This window comes from Telopea speciosissima, chromosome 2, assembly GCF_018873765.1.
Source record: "Telopea speciosissima isolate NSW1024214 ecotype Mountain lineage chromosome 2, Tspe_v1, whole genome shotgun sequence".
Classification (NCBI taxonomy): domain Eukaryota; kingdom Viridiplantae; phylum Streptophyta; class Magnoliopsida; order Proteales; family Proteaceae; genus Telopea; species Telopea speciosissima.
In genome coordinates, this window is record NC_057917.1 from 47630608 (window position 1) to 47644475 (window position 13868).

General features: G+C 38.0%; 1 protein-coding gene across 1 annotated transcript; it reads right to left on the reverse strand.

The window, feature by feature from the left end:
• Positions 1-10289: 10289 nt before the first annotated feature.
• On the reverse strand, positions 10290-13575 carry LOC122649870 (annexin D3-like). The gene is made up of 6 exons (XM_043843124.1): positions 13330-13575; positions 13058-13203; positions 11490-11717; positions 11023-11235; positions 10850-10939; positions 10290-10730 (listed from the first exon to the last, which is right to left on the reverse strand). Exons 1-6 carry the CDS (start codon positions 13403-13405, stop codon positions 10527-10529), a joined length of 957 nt encoding a protein of 318 aa, XP_043699059.1. The 5' UTR covers positions 13406-13575; the 3' UTR covers positions 10290-10526.
• Positions 13576-13868: the final 293 nt, after the last annotated feature.

Consider the following 13868-nt stretch of genomic DNA (forward strand, 5'->3'; position numbering starts at 1 on the left):
GACAAGATTTTACATGGTTCACCCCCAAGAAGGAAGCTACATCCATAGTCAAGTGATAGTACAAATCCACTATTTCTGTGAAGCAAATACAAACCCTCACTCACGCGTCTCTCAAAAAGATAACTATAATATATAGGAAAACTCTAACCTGGAAAGTACAAAATTGCCCCTAGAGACCCACCCGATTTGGTTTGGACCTGGACCAACATAGGGCAAAATACATATCAAATCGAAGATCTCGACGACTTCTATAAGGGACAGTGCCTATGGCATAGAAGTATGCACTTTTTGACCATTTTGGCACGTTTCGAAGGCGAAACGGCCTGCCAAAGAATCACCACAATATTTTTTAGACAAAGATCAGGCTTCACCAATAACACCCAGATAGGGATGTAAACGGATCGGATTTACCACTATCCGTATCCGAATCCGTTTATCAAAATAACTATCCGAATCCGATCCGATATCCGCCGGAAAGTTGATCTTTAATACTATATCCGAATTCGAATGTTTATCGGATATCCGGTTATTATCCGATCTGATAAAATATCCGTTTAGTAAGATAAATGGGTCATTTATTTTATGGGAAAATGAACGTTAACCAGTCATGCTGCGGGGCGTGTATCTGCGCCGGAACACAGCCACGCACGCAATGACTAGTGTGCCCCTTGGATAAGTGAAAAACAAATCAATTTATTTGGGATGAACTTGGATTTTAAACAGTTAAAATTCCCTATTTCATGACATAAGAAATAAAAACACATGCACATAAGATATTCATAGCCTTTATACTTGATTCAGATTTGGATCATAATCACAAAGGATCAGGGCTGATCTGCCTCCTGATTATCAAATGGATCTGTCATAAATTGAATGAATCTAACCATATACAGATGTAATAGATGCACTATGAAGTATGAACTACAATCTACAAGTAACACACCAAAGAATGCACATCACAATTCTGTATTTAGAGTAACTACAGGTAATAAACCAAAGAATGCCATTGCTGTACTTCTGTACATAATTATTTGCTACTTAAAAATGAAAGGAAAAAGAGCAACATTTACATCTAAGGTCCCTGCAAAAACAATAAAGTATAAAAAAATTGAACATATGAATAACAATAAACCGAATAATTCTAAGGTAAGAAATATAAATTCCCTGAGATGAAAATACATAAGTAAATTAAGGTTGACTAAGTTAACTGCATAATTAAAACTACAGTAATACATTAACCATTGATCCACAATCTTAAGTAAAGTTGTGCTTGTAAGTTTTAAGGTAAAAGTAATTCAACAAATTCAACAAACCCAACAATAGCACCCATATCCTATTGTTTCATGATTCAAAACATTACAAATCACAGTACCATCCATAACCCGTTACAAAAATAACTTTTCTTTGATTTCCCAAAGGATGATAAGACCACCTCCAAACATTGATCCTACAAGCAAAAAAAAAAAAAAAAAAAATCAGAAATCTAAGAATTTAACAAAATCTCAAGACAAAAAGATTAAGATCAAAAGTTACCAATAGTAGAAATAACACCAACAACTAACACTTACTAGTCATGCTCATACATCCACAGTGGAATCTGATCCATTAAACAAAACAAAAATACCCAAATTAGTAGGAAAACAATAAATTTATATCATGTACTCATGTGCATTATAAATATTAGAATAGCTAAAATTATAAACTTAGTAAATACTTACCAGACTTAAATGATGGTAACCAGTCTCTCAAACAAATTAAAGCTTCAACAAATTAAAGCTTCAACAATGCTTACAAGTAGCTGTCACCTTGTCATCTTTGACAACCCTATCAAAGTCCTTCCAAACTATGGATGTAATTTTTCGACGTTTGCCACCCACACAATTATCCTTCTCCCGTTTCTCATCCTCTTTATGTTTACTTGTCTCCTCATTCTCACTCTCCTTAGGATTAGTACTAGATGGAGCAACAACACTGCCAGGTGTAGCAGCTGATGCAGTACTACAATGAAGATCATCCATTTCTAGTCTCTACAATTAGGCAATTATCAAACATCAACAAACAAATAAAAAAATAGTAGCAATGTCAAGTATCTATTACAAAGTATCAATAAAAAAAGAACAAAGTGAAGATATAAGAGAATAGTAAAACAAAAAAAAAAGCACATCAAGTTGTCCTTTATATACTCAATTAACAGTTATTTACCATCATCAGTTATAAAAGATGGTGTTCACATTTGAAAAATTGGAATGCCAAGAAAAGTAACCAATGTATTTCTAATATTCAGTACATATGTTGTTTGCTTCTTCTTTGCGAGGGAAGCTAGGTTAAGTCTTTATCAAATGCTAGATTGCTAGGTCTATTTTTGAAGAGGTAACCCAGGTGGACAGAAATCATCAACTGGATGGAGATTGGGTGGCTCCTCCAAGTGTCCAAGAGCCAAATTTTAACTTCTCAATCTCACAAGTTTGAGGTTGAATTTCTTTCCAAGTACTGAACATATATATTTATATATATATATTTTATCTTCATATATCTTTAAGAAAATTGAACTTTCAACAGAAGTAAAATAAATAAATAAATAAGAGATCTAAAAAGAGGGATGTGGAAACCCACCCATGATCAAGTTCATGACCCACCCACCAATTAATGCATCCATATCCCAAGCACCAGAGTTTTGTAGGCAGATGAGGATTTTATTTCATGTTTATCTTCTTTTGAATTCCGGACAGAAACGTTATTAAATTCTCTTTTAAGATGAGTTTTTCTTTAAGTGTTCAATCCATTTGGCCTAAAACTAGTTGCTGGCCATGAGGAATTTGTTACAAATCAACATAAGACTAACATAAGTGCTCATAGCATTAGCCAACTAGTCTGTTGGCTACAAATCCCGAGGCTACCTTGCATGTCACAATGGCTAGCTGAAAATGCTTCTCTATACACAGTTACACACCAAAAAGCCCCAAAAAAAAAAAAAAAAAACAGTTCACAAATTAAGCAAACAAATAGGTTAGTTTCAACATGGTGAGTTACAGAATCATTGCAACTCCAAACTAAGGTAACCTCTGTGAAAACGACTCTGCTCGAACTGGCAAGGAGCCTTACAAGTGAGTCTGAGAATCAACAATATTAAATTTGGTAAATATTGCTGCAGATCTTTTTTCATTCAGCTGCCCGCATCTATTAATTCTATAGAAAACTTTTGAGACCAGATCATAATTTGTCTATTGATTTTCATGGTGGCTAAGGATTAGTATTGGAATGTCAGCCAGTTCAAACACATACATGTGCTGTTTTTAAACACAAAAGCCAAAACACAAAAGCCAAACATCACGGCATCTACAACTAGGCTAAATTTAGGGAATAGAGAAGAAGCCAACACTTGTAACTTCCACCCAATATTAAAAAGCAAAAATATAACCTTACAAGGGGCCATAATCCAACTATAGAAAAGAAAGACAGAGAAGAAGTCGCACAAGTTAGTCTCACTCTGCCTGGAATCGCTATGGTATGACGATTGTGTAGGTACTTGACACGAGGCAGAGAAGAAGTCGTAGAATCCAACTATAGAAAAACACAGTTTGCCATGACCGCTCGTTGCAGGCTGTAGGAAGAGCCAAATAGGTTGTATTAGATGATATGTATCCATGGAAAGAGGAAAAGAAAGAGAGAGGAAGACATACCTACATAGAACTGGAGAAGATCGACATAGACATAGCAGTGGGCTTGGAGAGTTGGAGAGTTGAGAGAGCGGCGGAACTCAGTTAGGGTTTGGGAGAAGAAGATGAGTCCCTTCGACTTTGTGAAATTGTGAGGCCGTGATCGATTAGGGTTTGGGACTTTGGGTGGTTGGGGTTAGAAATTAGGATTAGATTAGGGTAATATAGTAATATGCCATATGTTTTTATTCTATATTAAAATAATAATATTTATAATCGGATAAAAAAAAAACCGGATATTATCCGATCCGAATTGGAACTATCCGAATCCGAATCCGATTAAGTTTCGGACGGATTCGGATATTATTCGGAAACCAAAATTCCGGATTCGGAAGCCCCTAAACGGATTTGGACACGGATCGGATATGGATTTTCGGCTATCCATTTACATCCCTACACCCAGACGGATCGCACTTTGCATGGCTGCCTACTCAGGTGGGTACCCCAAACCGGGTTGTACCCAATTCGTTTTAGTGTAATGGAAATGGTTTGGCATTTGGCATACCCATTTGTTGGGTCATTTTCGGTTCAGCCCATTGTGGGCATTTATTTGTTTGTGGGGGGGGGGGAATTATAATAATATTCTTTTACCCTATTGACTCTTTTGAACAAAAGAAAGAAAGTGAATAAAAAACAGTAACTAAACACAAGTGAAGAGACCGAGAGAAAGAGAAAGCAGAATTTTCGTAGGTGAGAAGTGCTTCTAGTAGCAGCGTTCAAGCTGACGATCAATGGTTGATTCGTGGTCCGATTGAGCTAAAATTTGGTCATCGTGTTCGTGACTTCTTGCTTTACATTATGATCGGTTAAGATCGTTGTTTGAGCTCTCCATGTCTGCAGATCTGGGTCTATTTCAGACCACATTTTTGGTCGAGATCTTCACCATCTTTCGCTTATAGAAGTTGATTTTGTTACTTTATTTTCATTTCTTCTTGTGGCTTCTAGTGCTGTTGGAAGTGGGGTTGTTTCCCCTTTCAAAGTGTTGAGAATAGGTTTTGTACCTAGTTGGATTTAGGTTTTGTACCTAACTATTATAGTGAAGATTTAGGTGGACTCCGATATAGGTTCCGTGGTTTTTATCCTTTATATTAGAAGAATTTTTCACATAATTGTGTTGATTGTGGTTATTCTTGTTCGCATGTTTTCATTTATAGTGTTCAATCGATTTCTCACAGATTCATTCAAATAGGGAAAGTGTGTAATTTTTCTCCCAATAGATTGGTATCAGAGCTTGGTGCATATTTGTTTTGATTGAATGATGGAATCGAGTTTGAATAAAATGGTTAGTTTGAACGAAAAGAATTATCATATTTAAAAAGGTAAAATGGAAGACTTTTTTATATGTGAAGTGTTGTCATGTACCAGTGTTTGGTGATATAAAGCCCAACAACATGATCGATGTCGAATGGAGTCTTGAGCATAAAGTAGTATGTGGGTTCATTCAATAATTTGTGACTTATAATGTTTTGAATCACATCAGCAAAGAAACACATGCCAGAAGCCTTTGGAGCAAGATTGACTCGTTGTATACGAAGAAAACTGGCAATAACAAAATGTATTTCATAAAGCAATTGATTGATGGGTTTGAAATATAGGGATGGTCAATCTTTGTCCGATCACTTGAATGAGTTTCAAGGAGTGATGAATCAGCTTTCGGTCATGAACATTAAATTTGAAGATGAGGTACAAGGACTTTGGTTGCTTGGTACACTACCGGACTCTTGGAGACTTTTCAGATGTTGTTGAGTAACTCAACTCCTGATGGTATTGTCACCATGAATTTTGCTAAGAGTGGTATGTTGAATGAGGAGATGAGAAAGAAATCTTAGGGTTCATCATCAAATTCAAAAGTATTGGTTACCGAACACAAAGGAAGAAGTCAAAATAGAGACCCGCGAGATAAAAACAAGAGCCGAAGCAAGTCAAAGTCATCGCGGCATAAAAATGTTAAGTGTCATCATTGTGGTAAGATGAGACACATTAAGAACAATTATTTTCAACTAAAAAGAGAGAAGAAAAATAATAGTGATAACGATGAGAACAAGGATTAGAAAAATGATGATCAAGTCGCCACGCCTCTGAGGAACTTGTCATCGTGTGTTATGATGATAATGTAAATTTTGCATGCAATGAAATAAGTTGGGCTATTGATAGTGGAGCTTCGTTTCATATCACTTCAAAGAAAGAATTCTTCACCTCCTATGCACCAGGAAACTTTGGTACTTTGAAGATGGACAATGACGGCTTGGCAAAAGTGATATGTGTGGGAGATGTGTGCCTAGAGACTAATAATGGTACTAATTCTTAGAGATGTTAAGCATATACCAGACATTCATTTGAATTTGATCTCGATTGGAAAACTTGATGATAAAAGATTTTGCAACACGTTTGATAAAGGACTGTGGAAACTCACTAAAGGCTCATTAGTTATGGCTAGAGGAAAGAAGTCTTCTTTGTATTTGATGCAAGCTAATGCAAGTTGAAAATGCAATTGAGTTATTACACAAGTGACTTAGCCACATGAATGAAAAAGGAATGAGCTTATTGACCAACAAGAATTTACTGTCTAGAGTGAAGAGTGCAAAACTAGAGAAATGTGCACATTGCTTGGCAGGGAAACAGAGAAGAGTTTCATTCCATAGTCACCCTTCTTCAAGAAAATTAGATTTATTGAAATTGGTACATTCAGATGTTTGTGGTCCAATAAAACCAAGAACAGTTGGTGGTGCAGCATACCTTTTGACCTTCGTTGATAATCATTCAAGGAAACTTTGGGCCTATGCCTTAAAGATAAAAGACCAAGTATTGGATGTATTAAAGTAGTTTCAAGCTTCGGTTGAGAGACAGACAGGGAAAAAATTGAAATGTATTCGATCAGACAATGATGGTGAATAGATTGGACCATTTGATAAGTACTATAGGCAGCAGGGTATTCAACATCCGAAGTCACCTCCTAAGACACCTCAGTTGAATGGCATAGCAAAAAGGATGAACAGAGTATTGATTGAGAGAGTTATATGTTTGCTTTCAGATGCAAAATTGTCAAAATCCTTTTGGGGTGAGGCATTGAGTACAGTGGTAAATGTTACTAATTTATCTCCTATTATTGCTTTGCATGGTAATGTGCCAGACATAGTTTGGTTTGGCAAGGATGTTTCCTATGATCACTTGAAAGTGTTTGGGTGCAAAGTCTTTGTTCATGTTTCTAAAGATGAAAGGTCCAAGTTGGATGTCAAGACACAAGAATGCATCTTTCTCGGCTATGGTTCTGATGAGTTCGGCTACAGATTTTATGATCTAGTTGATAAGAAAATTGTGAGGAGCCGAGATACTATTTTCATTGAGACTCAGACCATTATGGACATTGAAAAGGCACAAAGGACAGTATTTTGTGATACATATATGTTGATTGATGTTGATCCAGTCCCATCTACCGATTTGCAGGGACAAGTGCATGATCAGATTGGGGATAATATTCAACATGATGTACAGGATCAGATTCAGGATCTGACTCAAGATGACCAGCATGGTGTAGATGATAGTGATGCTCAAGCAGATGATATTTCTGATGTTCCCCAGATTACACCTATGGTTCCACCAGTTACTACTGTGAGGAGGTCTACTAGAGACCATCATCCATCCACTAGATACTCTGTTGATGAGTATGTGCTATTGACTGATGGGGGTGAGCCCGAAAGTTTTGAAGAGGTAATGGAGGATGGATACAAGAAGGAATGGGTTGATGTAATACAAGATGAGATGAAATATTTGCATGATAACCATACCTTTGAGTTAGTGGCGTTGCCTAAGGGCAAGAGAGCTTGAAGAATCGATGGATTTACAAGTTGAAGCAAGATGAGAATACTTCACGTCCTTGATACAAAGCTAGATTAGTCGTCAAGGGTTTCAGTCAGAAAAAGGGGACTGATTTTGATGAGATCTTCTCGCTAGTTGTCAAAATGTCTTCAATCCGAGTGATTTTGGGATTGGTAGCTAGCCTTGATCTTGAGATTGAACCAATGGATGTGAAGACCGCTTTCCTTCACGGTGACTTGGAGGAAGAAATTTACATGGAGCAGCCAGAGGGTTCTAAGATGAAAGGTAAAGAGAACTATGTTTGCAAGTTAAAGAATAGTTTGTATGGCTTAAAACAAGCACTGAGAAAATGATATAAAAAGTTTGAATCTTTTATGGGGGAGCACACCTATAAGAAGACTACTTCTGACCATTGTGTGTTTGTGAAAAAGCTGTTAAAAGATGATTATATCATTTTACTTCTTTATGTGGATGACATGCTTATAGTTGGTCAAAATGCTTTGGGGATTGAGAAGTTAAAGTAAGATTTGAGCAAGTTGTTTGCTATGAAAGACTTAAGGCCGACTAAGCAAATTCTTAGTATGAAAATCAGTCGTGATAAAAAAGTCAAGAGGTTATGGTTGTCTCAAGAAAAGTACATTGAGAAAGTGCTTGAAAGGTTTAAAATGGATAAAGCTAAAGTTGTGAGCATTCCTCTTGCCACACACTTTAAGCGTAGTAGCAAACAATGTCCATTTAGTGATAAAGAAATGGAAGACATGGAAAGAGTTCCTTATGCATATGTCGTGGGTAATTTGATGTATGCAATGGTTTGCACAACGCCAGAGTGCCAAACATAGCTCACGCCGTTGGCACAGTCAGTCGCTTTATGTCAAATCTAGGAAGGGAGCATTGGAATGTAAAGTGGATCTTAAGATATCTCTGGGGCACTTCTAGTATGGAACTCTCTTTTGGAAGTGAGAAGTCGATTCTCATCGGGGATACTGATTCAGACATGGTAGGGTATACTGATTCTAGGAAATCCACTTTCGGTTTTTTGATCACATTTGCAGGAGGAGCTGTGTCTTGGTAGTCAAGACTGCAGAAATGTGTTGCTTTATCCACCACAGAGGCAGAATTAATCGCAGCGACTGAAGCATGTAAGGAGTTGCTTTGGATGAAAAAGTTTGTGCAGGAACTTAGTTTCACTCAAGAAAAGTATGTGTTACTTTGTGATAACCAAAGTGCTATACACTTAGCGAAGAATTCCACATTTCATGCGAGGTCGAAACACATCGATGTGAAGTATCATTGGATACAACAAAACTTTGGAATCTAAATTGTTAGAGCTTGATAAAGTACACACCGATGATAATGGTTCAGACATGATGACAAAGGCACTTCTGATGGAGAAGCTTCGGGTTTGTCGGCGGCTAGCCGGCATGGATTCTTTTTGAGGAATTGTTGTGATTATCTCCCTCATTGGGCTGGAGGGGGAGATTTGTTGGGTCATTTTCGGTCCAATTGGGGGGGGCGGGGGGAGGGGCATCGTGGTAATATCCTTTTGCCCTATTGACTCTTTTGAACAAAAGAAGAAAGTGAATCAGAAATAGTAACTGAACACAAGTGAAGAGACTGAGAAAAAAATAAAGCAGAATTTTCATAGGTGAGAAGTGCTTCTGAGCAGCAGCGTTCAAGCCGATGATCGGAGGTCAATCCATGGTCCGATTGAGCTGAAATATGGTCAACGTGTTCGTGACTTCTTGCGCTACATTCTGAACAGTTAAGATCGTTGTTTGAGCTCTCCAATTCTGTAGATTTGGGTCTATTTCAGACCACGTTTTTGGGTGAGATCTTCACCATCTTTCTCTTGTAGAAATTGATTTTGTTGCTTTATCTTCACTTCTTGTGGCTTCTATTACTGTTGGAAGTGGGGTTGTATCCCCTTTCAAAGTGTTGAGAATAGGTTTTGTTCCTGAAATATTATAGTGAAGATTTGAGTGGACTACGAGATAGATCCCGTGGTTTTTATCCTTCATATTGGAGGAGTTTTCCACGTAAAAATCTGTTGTGTTAATTGTGGTTATTATTTGTTGGCATATTTCCATTTGTAGTGTTCAATCGATTCCTCACAGGTTCATTCAAAGAGGGAAAGTGTGACTTTTTTCCCCACACCATCCCCACCCCATCTAAGAAAAGTAGAGAGGGTGATGGCATTTTGCCGCAATTGCCATGAGACTTTAGGGTGTTGGGAATTTCACATGGCTATGCTTGTTTTTAACTAATTTTGATATTGTCCACAGAAAGATCCTTCTTTAACATGGAAAGAAAGATTTTAAGTAAAACAAGTATCAACTCAAATCAAACTTTTAGATCACCAAAGCAAACTGTTGCAACATTTCTATCAAATTCCTTTATCTACCAAAATATGAAGAGAGGAAGAAATGTGGTTTTTGAGAGGATTAGGCATTTGTTCTTCCACGACAAGTCACTTCTGGAGAATTTCAGCTTGTAGACAAAAATGACATTATTAAAGTTGTCTCCCCACTTTGTTCCCCTTGTGGAGGGTTAATAAGGATTTAGGCACCCTCTCTTTACCAGCTAACTTTTAAGGATGAGTTCTACCTTGTAAAGTCTCTAACACCCCTTTCCCCCCTTTTTCCTTGTGAATGAATCATCAGCTCCTGTAGACTGCAGTTGAGTTCAAGAGGAGTAGGCTAAAAGAAGCTTGCAGATCAACAAAGAAGAACAAACAAAGACATTTGCACATTAAAATCCATGACAACATCAATTTCGGTCCTTTCCATTTAACTGCAGAAGTTCCATGGATGAGTTGGTATAGTGCATCCAGTTTTTTGGTTTGAAACTCCATTAAAGCCAATGTACAAGCAACCAGTAAAAAAATGCTAGCTAGTGACCAAGTTTACAAACCATAAGTGAGCTCCCAATGCCAAAGAGACCAGATAGGAGCAAGGTTGTTGATCTCATGATAATATAGGTAGATCCTTGGGAGCATCAGAGTCTTCCTCCAAGCAAAGTGACTAAGAAATCTTTGTAGTCTCCAGATGTATCGTCGATGACTGCACTGTCAAGGCTAGTTTTGTACATATTGAAGTACGCTCCTCTGATCTTCATCATATCGATTTCAGCCCGAGTCACAATGGCTCTAGTTAGTGAATCCTCATCTGTTCCGAGCCCAACAACTGAATTTCTTACAACCTATGATAATTCAGGGCAAGAGAAGGAAATTAATTGTCACAAGAAGCTTCATCTACATAAATCATTAAGAAGAGAAACCATAATTAATGGAACGTCAAGAAATTTTTGTTTGAGCTCACCTCTGCAAAGTGTTTCTCAGGGGTGTCTATGCAGCAAATTACCATTCCTAAGATGGATACCAAATCGCTAGAGCCACTGCTTTTTATGTCCTATTAATTTATGAATTATAGGTATCAGTCAAAATGTAAACAAGAATGACAAACTAAATGGATGCAGATTCTGAATGGAATACCTCGTCTATGTGATTCCCATACTTTTGTTTGTAACACTCAAATGTTGCTTTGAGTTGAAACATATTCCTGGTACTAAGTATCCATACCACATCATCGTGATCCAACTGTTTCTTTTTTATGGCATCATGAAGCACAGAAGCCTCTGAATCTGCAACATTTGGATCAACTAATTCTCTGTCATACCTGTAGGGACTCACTAGCCCCAAAAGAAGCTGCAAGGTATAACAACTCAGTCGGATTAATTAAGTTCTGGCCTACTAGCAAGTAGTTTGATCAACTTAGGTTAATATAATTTACTTGTTTGTGTAAGCAATCAAGTTTTTTACTGAAGTTGATCAAATTAACGGTGTAAAACTTAGCTGGGTTAATTGGAGTTCCTGTAGATTACATTTCAAGTGAGTTTTTGGTTTAGTTTTCTGAGGCAAAGTGTCTCTGTAGATTTCATTTCAAGTGAATTTTGGTTTACCTTTCTGAGGGGCAGGGTCACAGTGGATGTGATATGTTCTTCGAGGGAGCAATCGAAGGAGGAACAATAGGATTGTCTCACAGCCATCAGATGATGTGGGGATGATGCACATGCAATCTCTATGATCACTTGGAGTTGTTGAATTCCTTTCTTCTTTTTCTTCAAGGCTTCATTGGCCAACTTCGCATCCCTTTCTGGAGGATCCAATGTCCACAAAATGACTGCATTCTGTTATCATCAAGAGGTCAGTATTGGATTGAAGCAAAGACTACCTCACATTTGTAAAATCATAAAACAAGGGATACAGTGTGAGGAATCCATCAGGCATCAGAAATCTCAAATTAAACAATCAGGTCAGATAGACAGGAGCTTTTCTGTCACTGATATTACACCTTGAATGAACCACAAAAATTTTATAGAGGAGAGATTGAGATCCTTAAAACAATCGAGTATAGAATAAGCAGATATGACTTTGATGTAACTTAGCTGCATGTACTTGTAGCTTGCAAATTGATTCTGACTCTCTAATTGTTTACCCCCTCCAGGTGTCTAAGGGAACTTATTTAAAGTTCACATAGATTGTGATGAAGGCTTAGAAGAATAAGATGATGCTGATGATGATTGTTCGCTAAATGTGTAAAAATACTTGTAATTCATCATAAAAAGTGTCCAAAAACATCGTCTATACATAGAGGAGAAGGACCCCTTGGAAGCACCCTTCCCAAGGGATGTGTCCCTTCAAAAAACGCAACAAAACCGATATCGCAAGTGCACTGGACGACAAGAGAAGAGAGACACACCAGCCGGCATCGGCCAGCCAATCACCGATGTTGGTAATAAGCACCCAGTGTCGAACAGAGAGTCAACCAAGCCGGCTTGGTTTCTGACAAACCTAGCCATAGAACACTCTCTGGCCGATGTCGGGCAAGCCACAAGCAACTCCCTATCCGACGTCGGCATGAATTTTCGGCGGAAAATTGCTTTCAAGCAGGGCTCTCATGGCTAATGCTCCCATTTATGCTTTTAATTTTTGAGTTTGTTGCATTTGGAGGGGCTTTGCATGCATTCTTTGTGAGCATCTGCAGATAAACAGCAGTTCTTGAGTTGCTCTGGTTCTCATTTCTACTGTTCTCTCTGTTTTGCAAGAGGGTGGTTGCAACAGGGGTAGGAGCAGGTTTGCAGGGAGCAGAGTGGTGTGGGGGAGAGGATAGGGCAAGGAGGGGTATTGTGAGCAGGGGTGGGGCGGGTTTGCATGGGCAGGTTGGGGTTGGGAGAGAGAGGGGCTTGCACAGAGAAGGTGATGGGGCGAGAGTGGGAAGATAACGAGTAAATGGCAATTACAGGTTATGGCTCATTTGGTTCATCAGAAAAAATATATCCTTTGCCCCAAACATTATACGCAAGTCCAATCCTTGAGAGATAATTGCAAAATCCAATGGAAGATGGGCTTTCCCCCTTCTTTTACTTGGAAATTGTAATGGAAATTTGATGTAATAAGAAATAGATTCTTTATTTTCCAGAATAGCAAAGGCGAATGCAAGGATTAAGAGGGTTAGAGAAGAACAAACCCTGAAATCACCAGAGAGCTCGGAACGGAGACGATCAATGAGGGACTCATTATAGAGCTGTTGATATGTCTCTCTGATCTTCTTCCGCTGGCTTGCATTTCTGTGACCTAAAACCCAAATCACTCCCTCCTCATCCGTTCCCCATCCTGCATCCATCATCCATACACCATAACTAAATCATCATCATCACCAACCATTCTGATCGAAAAATTTATCAAAACCCAGAAAAGGATAGAAAGACAAAATTTAAGGTGGATTAGAGAACGAGAAACCTTCGAAAGCTTTTCTGAGTCTCTCACTATCTTGGGCTGGAGAAGGAACCACGTCTGGTACTCTCATTGTAGCCATTTTCTTCTTCTTCTTCTTCCTTGATTCAGATCTTCACCGAAAATCAAATGAAACTGATCTGAATTGCAGAGAAAGAATTGGATTTTGGAATTAAATTAAGTTGGGTAGAATTAAAATGGAATGTTTATAAACTTCTGTATCAGTCTTCTCAGTCTCATGCTTCGATCGAAGACGTTTCCATGAATTTCGCTCAAGTAGAGGAAAATGATAAATGAAATCTATCTTTTGACTTGACTAAACTACCCCCCTCGTCTAACTGAAAAAAAACGTATAAAATGTTTCATAAACTAGCCCTCGTTTAATTTAATTGAAATAAATGATGGTTTAAAACTAGAAAAAGTAACGGCTATAACTGATAGTAACACATTCCTATTATTCACATCAATGGTCCCCCCCCCCTCTGGTCTCTTTGGGTCAAATTGAAACTTTCTTCAAACAGCTTACCTGGCAAAATAATCTACAT

Coding starts and splice junctions, on each gene's coding strand:
- LOC122649870 (XM_043843124.1), bottom strand. CDS start 13,405: ATGGCTACAATGAGAGTACCAGACGTGGTTCCTTCTCCAGCCCAAGAT. Junction 11,236..11,489: donor TGACCCTGCCCCTCAGAAAG/GTAAACCAAAAT, acceptor TATACCTTGCAG/CTTCTTTTGGGGCTAGTGAG. Junction 10,731..10,849: donor CTGAGAAACACTTTGCAGAG/GTGAGCTCAAAC, acceptor GAATTATCATAG/GTTGTAAGAAATTCAGTTGT.